Source organism: Pipra filicauda, unplaced genomic scaffold, assembly GCF_003945595.2.
Source record: "Pipra filicauda isolate LSUMZ 115617 unplaced genomic scaffold, ASM394559v2 scaffold4_size7858003_pilon, whole genome shotgun sequence".
Classification (NCBI taxonomy): domain Eukaryota; kingdom Metazoa; phylum Chordata; class Aves; order Passeriformes; family Pipridae; genus Pipra; species Pipra filicauda.
In genome coordinates this window covers 861,171-881,596 of record NW_024104643.1, presented here as the reverse complement: position 1 = coordinate 881,596, position 20,426 = coordinate 861,171, and the positions used below count along the sequence as shown (strand labels likewise).

The following is a 20,426-nucleotide window of genomic DNA, read 5'->3' as shown; positions in this document are numbered from 1 at the left end:
TTTCAGATATTTCCATTTTCTGAAGGCTTTTTCTGGTCTGTGCCCACTGCTGTCTGTTCTATTTTGTTCTTCACTTTCCTCCTATTCATGCTCTTAATACCACCCAACAGACTTCTAGGCTGCCTCTGTTCTTTTAATCCAAACTCCAGCTACAAGCAGCTGTTCTGTAGGCAGACTTTTTTTTATTAACTTTGTTAGGAACTATGCCGTATCATATTACCCTCTTCTGTTCAGCCTGTGCAGCTGTAGTCATTGCTTTCCACAGAAATCTTTACAGAAAGCCATAACCTCTCTTTTCTCAGTAGATTTGTGTGTGTGTGTGTCCTTTGCTGCCCTTAGGTTATCTTTGCATTGTGAATAAGATTTTTTCTAGCAAGTGTTTTTGTTAGTTTAAACCAGTTCCACTGGCCAAGTTCAACTTGATCTGAGTCTTTGCACAGTACCAGTGCTTTTTCTACCAGGAATTTCCTTTCATTTAGGTTCTCAAAAAATTAATCTCAGAGCAGTCTACCGGTTTTGGAAGGGCTGATTAGCATTGCAACCAGACAAGAATAAGGCAGCAAGGCCAAGATCTGTGAAAGTAACTTCTATTGAGGTGCGTAGCTTCCTGTCGACTTCAGTAGGAGTTCAGGCACGTAAATAACTTTTAGGAGCTTAAAATCCCGTGTAGATCTGGCTTCAGGCACTTTTCATTGAAATTTAGCCATTATGTGAACAATGGTAGATGAACCTGAAAATACCTCATTCCTCTTCCAGTCCAGCAACTGAATTCACCAGCATTTCATGGCTAGTGTCTCTGCCAGCTCCCTGACTGTTTTTCAGAAGCTGAATTAGAAGCTATTAAATGGAAAATTAGATAGGGTACATTGCACCAAATGATTCAGACTTAGAAAAACTCCCTACTCCCAGAGCTAGTGGAATCATAGCAAATGCAACAAAATACAATAGGGAAAGACTGTCAGATATGTGATGAGACTTAAGGAATCCTATGTAGGATTCTTGAGAAATTTAAATATGGGATTAGCGCAAGAATGCTAATCAGGGCACAGTCCTCAGCAATTAGCTTCTTACAACACCAGAAGCACAGCCTTTTTCATGCCTTATCTTTCAGTGCATCTCCCTGAAAATCAGGATTAATAGTAAAGTTCCCATTAGGAGCATGTCTAAGCAGCAGTGTATAAAAGCAGATACGTAAGTCTTTATGTATCTTATAGTTCCAGTGTAATCTGAAATAGTAGCTGACAGACACAATTTTTGGCTTCGATAATTTTTACTGTGAACAGTGATCATTTCATCATAGTTAAGTCATGTTTAGAAAATTTAAACAAGCTGCTTGATTACTCTAGGAAGCATGGAATGGTTTGCTCAAATCAGTACCATCTGTGGACAGAAAAAGTTGGGGGAATTTTAGTCATTCTTGAGGAATGGAAATCTGATTCTCCATGCTAGAGTAATTGTAATCCTCTTTGTATCTGTAACCCAATAGCATAGCTGTCTTGAAACTGTCTGTGAACACAGTCATCAAGTGCAAGAGATACTGTGCCACTGGGTGTCACTCCTCTTCACTGTGGCCCTAGGTTCAAACTTCTTTGATGTGCTCCAGATTCAGATCACATCTTTTCATTTGTCCTAATGAGCGATTATATTTATATTTGATATGTCCATGTAAGCAAGGAGATAAAATGATCTTGATTTTAAACGGAATAATGTTTAAGGCTCTGGTTTCATTTTAAAGGTCTGTCTAGGCACTGGCAGAGAAAATTTTACTGTGGATTTTGCTGACTGACCCTTTATTTTGTGGGCTCAGAATATTTTGTTTGTATGCGTCTTAGTAAACTGGAAAAATGACAACATTAAATAGCTACAAAAGCTTTTGTCTGAAAGAAGAAATGGTTGTCTAATCTGTCTGTTATGATGATACCTGCAAGTTTATCTTTAAAAACGATAGTTTTCATGTAGTTTTACTTGCAGATAATCACAGACATCACCTTCAGCCTTGTGAAGGTAACGTGTATGAGCTCCCTTTGTAGTCAGTGGGAAAAAGTATGGATAGAAAGAGAAATAATTTCTCAGCCTTCCATTCTTTCCCCCACTCTCGGTCAGTTTGTCTCTTCTCCAAATACAAGGAAAGCTCATGGAGGCTGGATTTATTAGACTTCTCTTGGTCTGCAGGAGAGCCCACAAATCAGACCCACTCTCATTTAGTCTGATATAATTTCTAGTTCTATGAAAGCCAAGCATCTTTTCCCTCTAAATTGCTAACTCTCAGTTCTTTCTGAAGTCTTCTGTGTTGAAACTAGGGGAACAAAGTACTGTCTTTAAGAAGGAAAGCCCACCATGCTGTCTAGAACACGGGCACTGCTCATTTTATACCTGTGACTAGCCTCTTTAACCTGCCTTGTTTTAGGTGCAGAGACTGCAGTTGTGCCAGCCATGGCTTTACCAGCTGCATGTTTAAGCAAGTGAAGGTATATATTTCCGTATGAACTTCCTATTAACAGTCAGCAAGCAACCAGTTACTATCTACTTCATTACAAGCCCCTGTTTCAGTATTGGAAAGTAGCCCACTAATAAGTTTTCAGCAGATAGAAGTTAGTAATGGGAGACTGAGAGGCATTAAAGCCAATTGTTTCCATCTCCATGTTGCATACTTTCACACTTTTATTCCAAACTCACCAGTGATGGCTGTTCTTATCACAGCAAGATTTCCTGGAGTCATGTCTGGGAAGGTGAGGTCATATTTCTTATCAAAAAAAGAGTAGTAATCCCCTCTGAGTGAGAAAGAGAATTTAATTTTCTTAAATTCTTTTTATTTTTACCTGTTCTGATATCTTTGGAATTTCTGACTTGATTTTTAATTCCTGGAAGACATCATATTGGGCCTTAAAATACTTTAACTCAACTTCAGAGTGAGACTGGGTGATAATTTTTTTTTCACTCAAATAGTTTTATCCATTCTATCCCACATTTTATTGTTGTCATAATTCAGTGTGTAAGATTCATATTTTTTGCAGTGTCTTAGCAGATATTAATAGCTTATATTACAATAGAGTAAGGATTTTTAGAGGAAAGATACAGCTGTATTCTAGTAGCAATTTAGGATTTCTCTGCCCTTATTTTCCACTAATTAAAGGTCAAATTAAGCCCTTTTTTGTAATTTAGACAAACAGCTATTACAGCTTATAGAGTTTTTATGAAAATATTGCAGTGTTTGTTTTTTTTTTTTGAAAGTGGATAAGCGGGGTATTACATCTCCAAATATGTGCACATGCAAAAATAATACTGCATGTTTTGGGTTTTTTTACGACTTTCTGTACTTATCTTTATGCTAATAACAGCAGAGCAAAACAACTTTAATTTTGATAGCATGGGCTATAATGATGGAAGTTGTCTTTGGTGAAGACTTTTTCTTAGTCAGTTTGTTCTTGTTCTGTGTCTGGCTAGTGTATAGCAGGTTGGGAGCATATGGGGCTGTTGCATGCTGTGATGTTGTGGACTTATGTGTGACAGCTGAGTGGAAGGACAGGGGAAGGGCCCACGGTTCTTTGTCTGGTCCCACTCCTGCAGACTCCACCTGCTTTGGGCTCATTTCAAGGGATTTTAATTTCTCAACTTTTTCACCATCACAGCTTGGTTTAACTCATAATTTACACTTCTTGTTAAATATTCAGATTTATTGAAGAAGTTTCAGCTTATTATATTCTGATGATTTCAACAAACAAATTGTTGCAGAAAAAAAAGCAGAGATCAGATATTCCCACAAGGCTGAAAAAAAAGAAAAAGGAAGGTTTTCTCTTTCTTCCCCAGTAATGTTGGTCTGGGATTCTTTTCTTCTTTATGTAAGCCTTGGGACTTCTTCAGTTTCAGTTTGAGGGTGTATCATGTGTTTTTCTTTGACCAGTGATACCTCTTCCCCCAAAGACTTAAAGCACTCTTTAAAGCTAAGTGCACAAAATGATTTCTGAGCTGATTGGCCAGCGCAGTTTTTGCCACAGAGAGTATTGGTATTATCTTACAGAGTCTTAGAGATAATATTAGCTTACCGTATGATTATGTGATATAGCACAAATCCATATGTTGCATCTAGTCTATGAGAGCTGGGAGTACACTGTTGGCTCAATATAGATAGAGTAAATGTGTACACATGTGTATGTATGTACATAACATGCAGTACTTCTGTCTCCATGGACATGAATATAACCTGTATACTCATATATACCTATGTGTATAAATAAAGGATGTATGGAAGCAGCATTTATGGGAAATTTCTTCTTTTTTTGCTCCATATTATGATGTATTCAGCTCTTTCTGTCAGTGTTCTTTTAATTAGTTATTTGCTGAACAACTTGTAAAGCACTTATATAATGCTAGGAAAACATATTGTGTGTATTGATACTTTCCATTCAGAAGGTGAAACAGGAGACTTATGTAATCTCGAGGTATTACATGAGGATTTCATATGTTACCGAGAGAGAGACAAATGAATATTTCTAAGTGAGAAGTGAAGAAGCCCAGTTAGCAACTGCACTGAAAGATGCTATGGGTAGGCCAAAAATAACTTTGCTTGATATTCCCTCCCTCAGTTGAGACATAGCCCCAAATGTAGCAACAGGAATGTCACAGCTCTCAAAGCTGCCCCTGCATGCCACACCTGAAAGTATTATTTTTTGTTTCAAAAACTATTGTAAATGTACGACACCTATATATGTACAGTGTGATTTATGCCAGTGGAATTGCTTCTTGTTAACCATATGAAGTTGAATCTTCATCTTTAGACACGCTTATAAAAATGGTTTTTTTAACACTTGATAAAAGGATTATAGTTGCAATCACTTTTCATTCAAATTAAGATGTTTTACAACTGTTTTAATCTGCAGTTCCTAGTGCTCCCAGGGATATTGTTTTTTCCAATGTGCAATCAACAAGTGTGACTTTGAATTGGAGAACACCAAAATCTATCCTTGGCTACTTTCAAAACTACAAGATTACCACACAGCTACAGTCTGTCCACTGCAGTGACTGGGAAACTAAGGAATGTGTTGAATATGAGATGCATCAATATTTATATGAAAATGTGATGGATGACTGGATAGAAGACACAGTGTATGGACTGAAAAAATACAGATGGTACAGATTTGCAGTTGCTGCCAGTACGAGTGTTGGTTATGGCAGTTCTTCACCTTGGATTTCAACACAAACACTTCCTGGCTGTAAGTAAGGATATCTCCCATGTCTCATAATGCTGTAACAATGTGATATTCACCTAAATAAGCAAGAACACTTGGTAGCAAGTTATTTCTTCATAGACCTACAATATTGGTGAAGTTAATAAGGATTTATTTCAACTCTTCAACTCTGAAACATCATGATATAAATCATGTGGTAGGTATACATACTTAACACTTCTCGATATTTTAATACCTTTTGTATGCTCTATTTTATTTACTGCTTACCTAGCACCAATTTCAATCCTTAGCAATACTCCACATCTAGACTTGGTAAGTCTAAATTTTGGCTAATTTGGGTTGATATGCCATTTTCAATACATCTTCACATGTGGGGCATGTCAATGAAAAGTACTCCTTTTTTAATTCTTTGCCTGAAAGTCTGTTAATCAATATTGTAACACTTTCCTGAAGTTCTGATGTATGTTCTTGGCAATAGAATTTAAGCAATAGTTTCAGAGGAATTAGAGATTTCTTTCCAAGACCATATACACCTATGGAGTTTACAAATCAGAGTAGCCATGTAACTTGTAGAGGATTTCCATGACACATATTAGAACTCTCATGCCTCAGCTGAGGACTGAAGATTCCAAGTAAGAGAAGAGTTGTCACAGATAAGTTGTCATTAAATATTTGAGAGAAGGGGATGTGAAACATGTATTATTTAGGCAGTTGTCATGGGGACAAATGACCTTCCCTACCAGTTTGCAGCCATCCTAGGTCAGATAATATCTGAGATCCAGCCTCTGACTGAATCACAGCTCCTTCACTTATTTCCCCGCACAAAGTAATAATAATAATGGAGATACCAAGGACTTTAACAGCTGTGTACTAGGGATTACTCAAGGGTCCACATATTTATTTTGTTCCACTCATGTTTTTAAAATCATTTGATGTGAATGCAGGAGGCTTTTATGTAATGCTCCTTTTAGTATCTGTGCACTCACTGAACAATAGTACATCCCTCTATTTTTAAATACCTCACATTTCTCTACTAGGAAAGCAAATATTGTCACCTTCATTTGCAGATGAGAAGTTGAAATAGAGAAATTCTAAGCCCCAAAGGGCAAAGAGATTTGGACACCGTGATAGTAAACATCATAACAGCCCGTTTTTCATGTAAAGCACAGAAGCAGTCCTTTGGATTGAGAAGTACTGGAATCAGCTGCAGAGTCATTCTCATGTGTATGTACTTCCTTTGTCCAGTGACTCTTATGGGGATGCTCTGCCTGTAAATTAATGCAATATTTTAATTGAGGGAGAAGAAAAAAAACCCAAATAAACCCAGATGGAGCAGAAAACAACTAACAGAAGTTGTGCAACTCTTGAGTCAGAAGGTCTAGGGAGATGCCTTACCATTAAATTGATAGAATTTAGTTGCTGACATACGCAAATACTTGTTTTCAAAAAATTGTTACTGACTTTAGAAAAGGGGGGATTAAAGCTGGACAGAAAAGCAATAATTAAAACACATATAAATGCATAAAATTAGGATCCTCTTTATTATTTACTCTCTAGACAGTGATAATTTGCTTTAAGAAAGAACTAGTTTCCTGTCAGTCCCACTGAGAAGATGGTAGTTAAAATTATAAAAATCTCATTAGACTGCACAGGCCCTTTCCATGCCAATACAGTGTCATTCTCAGCAGTAGCTCCTCTGCGTGCTCTATTAGACAGTTTAAAGTGGTGGGGTAGAAGTTAAAAAGTTCCATCTGTTCTTCCAGCCCAAGTGTTTGGGGCTGTGTCTGTGATGAGGGAAGTAGGCAGCAACAAATTTCCTGTGAGCTAAACTGGTGACACATCAGGAGATAAGCTGCCTATAAAACACACCTCTGTGGAGTCAAGGAAGCATGGGCACTATTTCAGATATTGTGGCTGGGTGCTGGTCTTTTTCCTGGTATAATGGCAATCAGCTGAGGAGTTAAAAAAGAGGAGGCTGACATGTCACAGCTGGGTAGCCAGCTGGAAACTTCATCGTACTTCAGTGGTGCTGGGAGCCTCCCTGAGCAGTGGCTGATCTTTAGCAAGGACAGTTCTCCAGCTACTTCATACATGGCAAAGACTAGACTTTAGAAATACTGTTAAACAGACTAAAGAAAACCTTAGTTCCCCTCTGTCTTTTGCAAAATCTGTAGCAGGAAAGAAAAATTTAGAATGAACCAAACAGACTCAGTACTCTGGGCAGCCTTGCAGAATGTATCCAGCGAACAGGTGTTGATCCCCCTCTCCTTTCCCTCGTGGACAGGGCCAAGCATCCTCTGGATTAGCCTGCTGATACACAGCCAATATACATGGTCTGTTAGGGCTTAAGGGTGCTTAGCTGCTATGTAAAATACCCTGAGTACTTAGCCTGTAAAATCAATGGGAGTTGTGTTTGCAGGTTTGAGGGCAGAAGTTAGCCACTGTTTTACTTGATTTTCAAGAAATGCCTCTGTAAAGCATTGATTCTCCTGAAGGTAAAGTTACCTTGGTTGTGAAATAATTGTCAAATGTTTTTCTTCATAATTCATTGAGTTCTCATAAATTTGTGTTTCTCTCAAACCTAAAGAAAATATTATAGGTATTATATTCATATTCAGGAAGTTACAGCATTTAAGATGAAAACTGTTAAACTAATTTCCCAGAATATAAAGAAAAGAAACTTCAACAGCAGCAAAAATTACATAACAGAAATCCTGAGTATTTTTTGCAAGTGCTGAGGATTTGACTGTTGTGCTAGAGCATAAATATCTATTCAGAATAATAATTCTGAATATCCAGTGACTAAGGTGAGGATCTTTGCTTGTTTGTTTCAGTTTTTCATTATGAAGGCAACTGTAAGGCTACAGGAATTATTTTTTTAAGATTCTTTAACCCATTTGCAAGTTTCAAGCAAAAAATAATGGCAGTGTTCTGTACTGAGAGTTATAGAGTTACTCCATGGAAAATGTTATAAGTTGTTCAGTACAGTCTGGTTCTCACATCACACAGATAACCTATTCAGCCTTCTGTCTTACAGATTATCCTCACAGGGATTGTCCTATTGTCTCATAAAATAGTTTGATGGCACTGTTATTACTTACCTGATTGATTACCCAGGAGCCAAATCTAGTCTGCAAGATTAAATATTTTCATTATAACTTAGATTAATATAGTTACCAGCACATAATAACACAGTATTGACTCACAGTAAGGGAAAGGACAAGAAATGTTTTACATAGCTAAGGAAACTTTATTTGCTCACACCTGCACTTACCCTGACCTTCACTTTTGCATTTATAAGGAGAATAAGATAGGCCAAACTTCTGTTTTCTAAGAGAAAAATAATTCTGGACGGTCAGTGTTAGATGGAAGATGAATGACAGTGAGATCACTGACCTCATTTTGGATCTCGTACAGTTACACAATGCAATGCTTTTTGGTAAACTGCCAAGTCTCCTAATGCCAGGATATACTGAGGTACAAAGGAAAACCCCAGATGTTCGATTATCCCACGAATGCTAGGACATAGATGCATGGGGCAGAGGGTTATGCTTCTCTTTTCAGCACCTTCTTTCCCAATCCCTGCTGATACCCAGTTGCTTGGTACTATTAAAGATGAAAAGTATGTGTGATGAAAAGTAATGAGATTTCATGTCTTGTTATATGCCCTTTCTTCTGGAAAGTTTTGCCTGAGAGAACTTGTTTTAATTTGTTCCTTTCATTTCCTCAGAACTAAACATTGGAAAGTAAATATGGCCTAATATAGCTGTTTAAATATAGGTAAAAGTAACCTGGATGATTATAAAATTGGATAACTGAAACACACATTTAATTTTTGTTGGTAAAAGAGCTGATCTTAACTAAACTGGCAACCATGAATTTCTGTTAGAAAACTGGAGTATTCAGTCTTATTTTTGAGGATTATGCTAGATGATGGGCTATCCAGACTTATCTTCAAACTAACACGCTTAACTGCTGCCTTAGCACCAGGACACAGATGGATGGGAAAGATGACCCTGACCTCCATAAGACCCACATTCCTGTGCAAGGATAGAAGCATGATAATCAGGAAATGATGGTTATTAGTTACAGAAAATGCATTATTGTGAAAACCAGGAGAAAAGTGCTTATGAGAGGAAGTGATTGGATTATGGGGGAATGAGAGAATAAGACTAGGTCATTTCTACTGAGTAAATTGCTGTGATTTATAAGAGAAAGAGTGTAGTGATATGGCCTCATATTGACTAGATTAATTTCACAAGCAAACCCATATCAGAATATGGCAGTTATCCACTAAAATCAAACACAGTTTTAAAAAAGATGTTTTTTTGTAAGACGTGAGACATGTTAGACACCTTTAATTTTGTAGTTTTCTTTCTAATTATACGTGTTATTTTAGAAAATATTCCTACATTTTAGTATGATTTGGTTAATGTCTGATATTTTACTTTTCATTGTGAAAATTAACCAGGTATTAATCCTTAGATGTATTTTAGATGAGTATCTTAAATATAACATATTCAATCTAAATTTTATTACAAAGATCTAAAAAGTGCATCAAGTGTAAACTACATATGGAAATTACCCATATGGTTGGGTAATTGGTAGATTAGATTATGCCTTAAAATTATTTCACACCATTGTTGTCTAATGCATAAATGTAAAGTGACCCCTGAAAAAAATTCTGAGATTAAATGCTCCATTAGTTCTGTAAAAAGTAATGGAAAATTGTCTTTGGAATCTTGCTTGGTTTGAAAACTAAGGCTCAATAAGCTATAAATACAATTTTATACTCTTTTCCAGACATTTCATTTTGCAATAAAGCTAATAAATACCACTGCCATAGTTACTGAAAGCATTGTTTACTCTGACACTGTTTGAGCAACAAGTCTGTCATGCATTACCTGAAAATAAACTTTATTTATGCTTGTTCTAATTTTCAGGGAACAAGTTTGCCCTTGTATTTTTGTTTTATCTGTTGTAGCTCCCACTTGACAGCCAGCCTTCACTGAGCACTCTCCCCTTTCACCACCCCTCATGTGCTCTCACAGTTTGTTCAGTTACGCTCTTCATTCAGTTGTTCCATGCTATTCAATATTTTTGGGGACTGCTTCCAATGGTTGAATTTGATCCTGCCTATAAAGAAGTCTTGTATATTGCTGTTAATCCCAGCACAGCAATCTAACTCCCATATCTAACACCCTAAACTCATCATAGCACCTTGTTTACTCCCAAATCTTCCTGTTTTATTCTGCAGCCATGGTGCCAAATTTGTAGTGTAAAGTTTTATTATTTTCCTCATTAATCTTTCATACGTAATTTCAATAGCTACATACTTCACTCCATGTTCTTTTTCCTTTTCCTACCCTGTTTTCCTCCTAAAAAACTAAGTAACCTTGTATATCCTCCAATTTTTTCCTCATTAAGCCCTCTTACATAATGATTAATGGTACCAAGCCACATATTCCTGCATTAATTTTGTTTTAGAAAAGAGACTGCACCTTCTAGTTAGAATAGGTATGATCACTTTAATAATGTTTTTATAACATAGTGTTAACTGATATGTATATTTTTTGGTAGATTATAAAAAAGACACCGTGAACCCAGGTTCCAGAAATGTGTCCAAATCTGTTGCTTCTGTAACAGGCTGTTCAGTGATACTTACCACAGTTGTCTTTTTTTTGTAGTAAACCCCCAAAAAAGGCACCACGGAGCCAAGTTCTGAAGTTATCTACAAATCTGTTGTCACTTCTATTCCAAGTTCTGTTTTCCTGAAATTTAAAATGGTCATTATGAAAAAGTAATACTTACTGAGAACTACTGTGTTGTTATTATAGTTTCATTAATTTCTTATCCATGAATAATAACTAGTTAATTCACATATCACCTTGACAAAAGGAAATTTTAGGGAAATCCCATTTCTTAATGTGAACATTCTCTTTTTATTCCTACCACTTTTTTTGTGTGTGTTTTCTGGAATTTCTAAACATGTTAAGAGTAAATTGAAAGGAAATGTAGAAAGTTATTTCTACTTGTACTCTCCAACATTGCAGGAAATTTTTTCTAGCATGCAGAAAATCAGGTATTTTCACAATTTCTTTTTCTTTGAATGATTCATTTGACATAAACAAATATAATTTGTCTAAATAGTTATATATATTTTGCTTGTGTCATGTAAAATTAATACAAAGAACTTGTAATTCAATAATCCTATAATTTCAATTTAAGATGCAGTTGTAGGCAGTTCATACTCCAGAAAAGTCATAGTGGTTACAATGAAAGATGTGTTTCTAAATCACATGGTATGCTTTACAGATGAAAAAGGAAAAAAAAAAATCATAATTATTTAAACAGTTTGTTAAGGTAAATGTGTGAAAAAATGTTATTTTCAAATCTCTATTGGCCACTAAAATTACTGGGTTATTTTTGGTGTACTTCTTTGGCCATGATTTACATGCATAGTTTTTTCTACAGCTCCAGATGGTCCTCCAGAAAATGTGACTGTTTTAGCTACATCTCCTCACAGTATTAATATCAGCTGGAGTGAACCTGCCATCATCACAGGACCAACATGCTACCTCATAGACGTTACCTCAGTAAGGCAACTCAGTTTTACTGTTAGTAGTTATATAGATGTTTGATCATGTAAATGCCACAGCAGGTTTCCTTACAGAAATTACAGGACAGAAATAACTGGATTAAAAAAAAAAATTGACTGTGTCTATTTCCACATAAATTCCACATAAGAATTAATTGTAGATTTATTAATTTCTTAATGGGAGATAAATTAATTACTTCATATTAAAAAATGTGTGCTAGTAAGAGCTCTTGGAGAAAAAAATTATAGCTATAAATGTACACTGGAAAACAGTAGTTGAGCTTTGTGGAAGTGTACCTCTTTCTAACCATAATGACTTCTTTCTTCTTCAAAGGAAGAAAAGGTTCATCGTAGTGATTTTACAAACCAAAGTGGAGAGCCTAGCAAAAAGGAAATGACCTGTACAAAGTTACATGGCACCAGAGGGCAAACTTTAAAGTCAAACTAGATTTCCCACTTTGCACTTGGTGCTCTGTCCATCAGATTAACTGTATTTTGGTAGCACAGCAATAACACTTCTTTCTCCTTGATCTTTATAACAAAAAAAAGCTGACATAAGAGAAAAGATCTAGTGGCCTTTCTCTTTTCATCCTCTACTACTCTTACAAAACTCTTTAAACCCACCATTAATAAACCTAATTTCCTGCCCTGTGGCAAGATATGCAACTTTCCAAGTTCAAGCACATGAGAAGTAGGGTATAGGTTCCTTGTTCTGCCAAAAATTATACAGACAGGGCTATCAGTGAAAATAGGAAATAGTGTACCAGACATTATCCAGGAAAAGTTGTTTGCGGTTTTAAAACTTCTAAAGCAGTCTGTTAGATAGTAGCAAAAAAAATTATAAAAATTAAAGATTACTTCAAAATATTTAAGACCTTTAAGTAGAAAGTTCTTTTAATTTTCTGAGAGTAAGACTACGTGTGTATTTTCAGTGTTTCTGAGTCTGTCAAAAGAATTACAGACATGCCAACATATTAATACTGAGATTTTTGTGCAATCAAAATTTCTAAGGAGATCAGTAAAAAAATACAAATAATTTTTAAGCTACTCAGAAAAGTTACAAGAGAGACTAAAAAATGTGTAATCCTACAATTTTCTCTTTCTCTAACTTCATTGTACAAGATGTAGAGAGAAATTTGTTCAATTCTGAAGATGCTTCCTACAGCAGTAGAATGGCAGGACGAAGGATGTACGACAGCAAGGGGAGTACTTACAGGGAAAGAATGATTCCTTGGCCCAATGTGTAGGTCACTAGAAACTAAATAACAAGTTTTATTTCTCTTTTAATAAAGTTAGAGAAGACTTCTTCCTTGTGAAAAGTTCCTGTCACTTTTGACTAAACAGCACTGTAGTGCATTAACAGAAAAACAAATCATGGTTTTTATAAACTTCCAAATTCAATTCTCAAATCTTGATTTTTTTGTATTTAATATTTAATTCACTTGTATTTAAATAATTTCTTCTCTCTCTGATAATTCCTAAATAATAAAGAGAGTATAATCTGATTCTACACACTGAAAATATTATAAATACCTTTTCAATATAAGTTATAGTAAAATTCCTAAAGCAAGATGAACTATGGAATGTGAGCTATTCCATGTGAACCTGCCAGCATTTGGAAGGAACTTAAAAAACTGTTTTAAATCTTCAGTTCGGAAGACTTTGGTTTTTGTTTTGCAAAGTGAGTTTGTTTGGGTTTTTTCCCCAATATATTTCAGGTAATCAGCTCTGTGTCTATGGATTCCTTGTAATCAGATGTTGTCTGTCTAATGATCAGTAACTACAGGTGTCAGTTCTGTAGAAATTTGGTAGACAGACAAATCTATTACTTCGTAAAGGCCAATAAAGCTGTCACAATCTTTTTCAGTGAAAATTTTAGTATATATTTTTAGTCCCAGTGGGAAATTTTTATGAAGACTCCAAATTCCACAAACTTTACTAATTTTTATTTTTAACTGAGTATCTTTAAGGATTTATAAAAATAGGATCACCAAACAGAATAATTCAGGTTTCCACTCTGCTATGTACTAAGTAATTAGTATTCATAACTCAATGTATTAGGGTTCTGCTTAAATTACTAGGATGTTTCTTGCAGTTTTGTAGATCAGAAAAACTAAAAAATACTCCTTCATTATTGTTCCTCAGAGTCATGTTTTACTTTGTCTTGCTGTCTACTGTAATTAGAATAGTCCTGAATAAAATATTCCTGGAAATGAGTAAGGCAAATGGAACTGAACTATTAAACTTCATGAAGAATAGAAATAAATTTAATAATGTAGTGCTGATTGTATTTTAGCTATTGTATAAATAATTATATGCCAGGTTTTTTTGATAGTCAAATAGAAGAAAGTGTTTCAGCTCTTGATGGCTATCCCAGGAAATGAATGTCTGTTTAATCCATCAGATAGTTTAGTTCAGGTTAATTCTCAGTGGGGATATAGGGCTATCTGTCAAATAAAAGGTATGCTTGAGCTATTCTAATGTTTTATCAGGTGCATTTAATACTGATTTTGTTCAGTGGGAAAACTACTGTACAGCTACCTAATTCTCTTTTCAAATCACACACCGAAGAAACAATAATAAAAACATTATTAACTGAAGTAGTGGGAATAGACATAAATAAAACTTTGTAAATGATACTTGATCAAACACTAGAAAAGATCCCGTTTTTTCCTTTTTTTTCTTTTTTGAGGCTACCATTGGAAGTGATTAATTGGATATAAAGTCTAACAATGGAGATTTGTCAACAGAACTACAGATTATTTGACATGTAGGGAGGATAGGTAGCCCAAAATGTAATCCAACCCATAGTCTGCTCTAATACAGAAACAAATATACCTAAAGTATTCCTCATAAATTATTCATTACCCTTTCCCTCTAATTGCTCAGCAAGCCTCAATGGATTGTTATGGTTTCTAGCTAAACTTATAGTCATAATTTTAGTTACTTAGTTAGGTATATCATTGCAGTCTGTGTAATTTTTAATTCTAATTTTTTTTGTGCAAGTAAAATTTTTATTTTCATGAACACTGTAAACAATGGATTATCTTCAATTTATTGACATGATTTTTTATATATTTCAAAGTCTCCTACCATCCCCCTTTTCTGGATTGAACCCGACATATTTCTGCTTTCCAGCTTTTCTAGTGAGAGAATTACTCCTTCCCCACTGTCTCATAAAAAGGGCTTCTATTAATATATCCCAAGAGGAATTACACTTTCTGCAGTTGTATCCACATTATATAATGCTGCCCAATTTTCTAGTTGTTTTTGTATTCCAAATAATTTTCTGCTATATGGCTGCTTATCTTCTGGATCTTTGCCTAGTTTGATTCCCATTTCAGATCTCTACAGTTCCCCTGGCCCAGTGTGTACAAATCAGTTCATGCCTGCTTGGTGTAAGATGGCACCAAGCAAACAGCCCCTTTCCTTAATCCCATACTACAGCAAGTGACAAAGAGGCAACACATGGGTGAGATGGGAGTGTATTCCCCAGTCCCCAGCACAGCTTTCTAGTCTTGGTAGCTGGAGAATTCTTGTGAATCCTTCTACATAACTAGTTAGAAAAGGGGAAGAACTGAAGTTAAATAAGATGTTCAAATAGTAATTTCTTGGGTTTGGGTGTTTCAAGCCTTGTAACATTTTTTTTTATTCTGTTCTTTTTTTACAGGTAGATAATGGCAACTATAAAGCTCAGTTTTTGAAGACAAAGGATGAGGTTAAAGTCTTAGAAATTTCTGATTTAAAAGCATTTACAAGGTATTCTGTAGTAATCATTGCCTTTACGGGGGATGTTAATGCTGCTCTCCTAGAAGGCAAGGCTAGTTCTCCAGTGATTGTCTCCACTTTTGAAGCAGGTTTGTATTTTTTTCTACTTTGTATGGAACAAACTTTGCAGTTTTTTCTTTCATTTGACAAATAAATGAGAATTTTGAACACAAGGTGTGCTTTTAATACAGATTTATCCTCACAATATTTTTTCTTTAATATTTAAAAATATTTCAGTCAACAAAAAAGGGATGGTTATGAATACTAAGATTTACCTTTACTTCTGCAGGGATCCTAACTTACTTCATGTAAAATTTGGATGTGTGGATTACTAGATTACTAGATTATTTCTGTAGTCAATGAAGAAGGAGGTCCTATCTATATTAGCATGTATATATAAGATACCTCTCTTAGGCAGGGAAAATTGCCTTGTGGAGGTGCCTGTTTCTCTTAAGAGACTACTGAAAACTCTACACAACATGCTTGGTTTTGGTGCAAAATCGAAACACATAAAAACTAAATGAAAATGAATCCTACCATTTATAAATTGTACCTGTATTGACTTGAGGACACAGTATGTGTATTCCTCCTTCCTTCAGTGCAAGGAAGTTGCTAGTGAAGGCTCACAGGGATCTATACTTGAGACAGCTGTTCCACAGACTCAAAACAGTCTGGAGAATGAGCTACATATTAAGGTGACAAAAGTTTCTGATGTTATTAAGTTACTCAGAGAAATAAAACTGAGAGAAGAGAGTAAGGAACTCTATGAGGACCTCATGACACTGTGTTACAGAAAAGTAGACAGGATTGTCATTTGCTTAGAAAAATATAAATAGATGTACATGGGGAAGATGCAGTCCTAACTTTACATACATAGGTCATGGTTATGCTCTACTATCTTTGCTGGTTTTGAATAAAAATATTTTCTCAAAAGGTATTAAAGTTTTGTTTCATTCGAAGTATTTGTCAACTGTGTCTCTACTGAGGTCAGCTGAAGGTCAACTTTTTTAGCTACATACTCAGGTTAATTTCAGATTTAAACATACTACACAGTGATTGTATTTATCATTTATCTTTCCTTTGATGTATGAAAATCCAAGGTCCCTAATCATATGATACGATATGGGTGTGTATATGTATATCTCTCCAGTGCCTTTAATAAGTTAAATTCTAAGGATTTCATAACCTGTTTATATCCCTGGAAGGTGATATGGTCTTTTACTGTGGAAAAATTAAAGAAGATTAAATTAGGTGCTAACTGGGTCTATCCTGAGACAGACAGCATCCTGTGATACCTGTTTTGGTAGTCCTTTCTTTTATTTAAATGTGTGATACATTAGGAAGTGCAGTAACCTTAGAGAGGAACTTTCTTTTTTCCATCTCATCCTGTCTCATCTGGTTTGTACAGCCTAGCGTATAGCTGAGTTAGGACCAGTTTACAAAGACTTGCTCCAGTGAAGCCTGAGTAAGCATTTGTTGGTTGGTTTAAAAAAAAAAAAGGAAAGTGTGACAACTGCATCTATATCCTTGGCTGAATGTGTTGATTTCACTATTTAGAGGTCATGCTGCATACTCGTCTGCTCAGGTAGAGCAATAAATATTTAGCTGCCTGAAAAGAATGTTACAGCCTTTTCTTTCAGATAGGGACATTGGGAAAATGATTTATACCTTTGCTGTCTTGAGAATAAGCTACTGGAATAAGAATTTGACAAGAAATTTACCTCTGGGAAAAATGCATGTTGTGCTTGTGTCTGGGCATCAGCTAATGGAAAATTTTTTCCTAAAGAGTTAGCCATGATAATCAGAGACTGTTTGGTACAGTGGCTTGTTTATACGTTGGGAGGGAGCTTGCTGTTGACAGAGGGCTTTCAGAAAGTGATACTCACTGACACTTGCTTCTTACTTGTCAACCCATGCAAGGGTTTGTTTACCTCAGATGTATTTCAAGGTGTAATGATGCCTTCAGGCTTTCTGAGTAGATAATCAGAAGAAATTTTTGAAAATTTTCAATAAAACCCAGAAAATATCAATGGAATAATACCGATGTGCAAAAAATATGATTTGTAATTTTTCTGATTTTACTCTAATAGTAATAGTTGTAAACTGATTAAGTGGATCATTGAGATATTTATTTCAGTACCTGAAGACCCACCTAACAACATAACTTTTCAGAAGATACCAGATGAAGTAACAAAGTTCCAAGTAACATTTGTGCCACCATCTGAACCAAATGGAAATATTCAAGTGTATCAAGCTATGGTTTACAATGAAGATGATCCCGCTGCCATCCAGATCCACAACCTCAGTGTCATTGAAAAAAAAGATCAGTCAGTCACTGCCATGATAGAAGGACTAAAAGGAGGACATACCTATAATGTCAGCGTAAGAATTGATAGTTTTGCTTTGGATTTTTTTCTTTGATATGCATGAGATTAGTTTGAATGGGGAACACAAACTTTGGCTGACTATGAGATTTCCATGCCAAGAATGTTAGCTGGGGTGCAAAGAGAGGCAAGTCTGAGGAATGAGGGGAGCAATGAACAGGGTAGAGTGAGTGGGAGCAGGACGCATCCCTAGTCCAGCTGACCAGTTCCTGTGCAGTAGCGAAGCGGTCTGACACATCGTCACAAGCACAGGACTAAATCTCTCTCTTAATCCGCTATTTGCATTGCTCACTCGGCTCCCCTGAAAGGTCTGATTCTGCAAGGGGAGCTTGCTAGGAGTATGTGAATGAAGTACTTTCAAATAGTCAGAAACTGGGGCATAAGAGGAGGAACTAAAACTCTTCAAGTGGGCTTGTTTTCTCCTTTTTTAAGAGCTACATTACAAGCGATGAAGTGTTACTGTGCTTAGGATTGTAAAGCAATATAAAGTAAGTTCTAGCAAAGTGTGAATGACAAAAGGAGTATTTTGGCATTCATTGTTGCTTCAAGTATATCCAGAACTGGCCAATATGAAGATCTTACAAATACTTATTAAGCAAGTGTTTGCTTTTTTAAAGGTATATGCAATTAATGGTGCTGGCGCGGGGCCGAAAATTCAATTGAAAATAACCATGGATATCAAAGGTATGTCTCATAAAATACCCTTTATCTGAAATCTTCATAAATGCTGAAGAAATTGCTGAGTACACAGCTGTGCGCCTTTGGCTATTATTTAGAGGCCACATAATGTAGGAACGGGAATCTGTAACTGATAGCCTTGAATTGTAGTGTTCAATTTTGCTGCATATTAATCATCATTTGCTATTTGTATCTGAACAATACTGTAAAGCATGTGCAGACTCAATGAAGTAATCATATTGAGTTCAATATTTTAATTATCATCAGGGAACAGCTTAGAATGGGACAGAGGTAAAGCTAAGTATGCAGTGTAACAGTTGTCGAAATAAACAAAAGTGAAATTAACTGAAAAACTAATATGCAGTCTTTTTGTTTTCTCTTTTAATTGAAAACCGATGCACATAGACATTTATCAGAATATAGTTTTTACAGTCTTAAGACATTAAGTAAAACATTAAGTCATCCCTGAAAACATGCTGGAGATTTCTCATGCATAACACAGCTATGTGCCTGAACAATGTACCTGTAGTGAAAATATTGTAAAACAGAACTCTGTGGTATATCTTTATTTAAAAACAGAACCGCCAAGACCTAAAAAGAAACCAGTACCAGTTTATGATACCAATGGGGCATTACTCGTCACAGCTACAACAATTGCAATCAAAATGCCAATATGTTATTACAGTGATGATCATGGCCCTATCAAGAAGATACAAATTCTTGTTGTGGAAGCTGGAGGTAGAATTTTATTCGTTCTCTTGAAAACTTTTTAAAGTTCAGGCTGTTTGTCTTTTTTATTTCTTATCTTGGGTTTCAGTAGTTTCACTTCAGAAAGCAGCTAACAAAGTCACTTTAGCTGTGACAATAGCACTAAGAGGAAAGTATCTTTCACAATACTTATGGCCTGGGTGCTGGATTTTGGGAACGCTTGCCAATTAAGTGTCATCCACGCTGTTTGAAGCCACCAATATTATTCAGTCCCTACTTTTGTCATTATATTTCTTTATTTTCTATTTCCTTGAAATAGAAAGACCCAACATTTGACATTTGTGAAAGTTAAAAAATCTGAAACCTTTCTTTTTTTGGCAAGGTTATTCTTCTGTCATTATTAGTGTTGCCTGTAAAAGAATGCAGTCACGTGCCGTTGATATTTCCATTTCATAATGGGGACAGAGGGAGTTATATAAATTCCTTCTGTAGACTGTGGGTAAGAATGTTTATTCCCTTGTACGGACTGATGAACATTTACTCATATGAACACTGCTGTGAAACTCTTGAGTAATTGCGTACCAATATGAGTGGGAGTTTTATGATAGGACATCATATGATCAGGCTTACTTACCTAAGAAGGACAAATTCCAGGAATTTAATTCCCTTATTTTCCTTGGTTTCAAAGTATAGAAGTAAAGCATTCACATTAAGTGAACTCACATTATGCGGGTCACCTTTTTCTGAATTTTGCATTTTAGCACTAATCCTAAAGAAATTTACTTCATAACTATTGCTGTGAAGATTTTATTGAATTGACAGATATGCAAACACCATGCTAAGCAATATTTTGAAGATTTTTCTCATAAGCTGCTATGTACCATCCACTTATGCAAATCTACTGCTTTAATTTATGAAACAATCTTTACTGTCTTGAGTAAACACTTTTTACTGTCTTTGCTAGCTAGCCATGCTCAGTTTCAAGGTCAAGTGGCTTGCACAAGTAATATTCTCTACAGGCAGAGCTCCCGTGCAAAATCGCTCCTCAAATTTTCTAACTGTGATTCAGTTGACTTACTCAGAGATAACAAAACATGCAGAGTG

The 20,426-nt window shown here is 35.6% G+C and overlaps 1 protein-coding gene across 1 annotated transcript in view; it reads left to right on the top strand.

Moving 5' to 3' along the window:
- Positions 1 to 20,426, top strand: part of PTPRQ (protein tyrosine phosphatase receptor type Q) — a 135,014-nt gene that overhangs the window by 78,654 nt on the left and 35,934 nt on the right. Inside the window, exons 43-48 of the mRNA XM_027747790.2 lie at positions 4,878 to 5,210; positions 11,661 to 11,782; positions 15,455 to 15,641; positions 17,690 to 17,934; positions 18,554 to 18,620; positions 19,194 to 19,352. Coding sequence (XP_027603591.2) covers positions 4,878 to 5,210; positions 11,661 to 11,782; positions 15,455 to 15,641; positions 17,690 to 17,934; positions 18,554 to 18,620; positions 19,194 to 19,352 — 1,113 coding nt within the window. The remainder of the gene's footprint in view (positions 1 to 4,877; positions 5,211 to 11,660; positions 11,783 to 15,454; positions 15,642 to 17,689; positions 17,935 to 18,553; positions 18,621 to 19,193; positions 19,353 to 20,426) is intronic.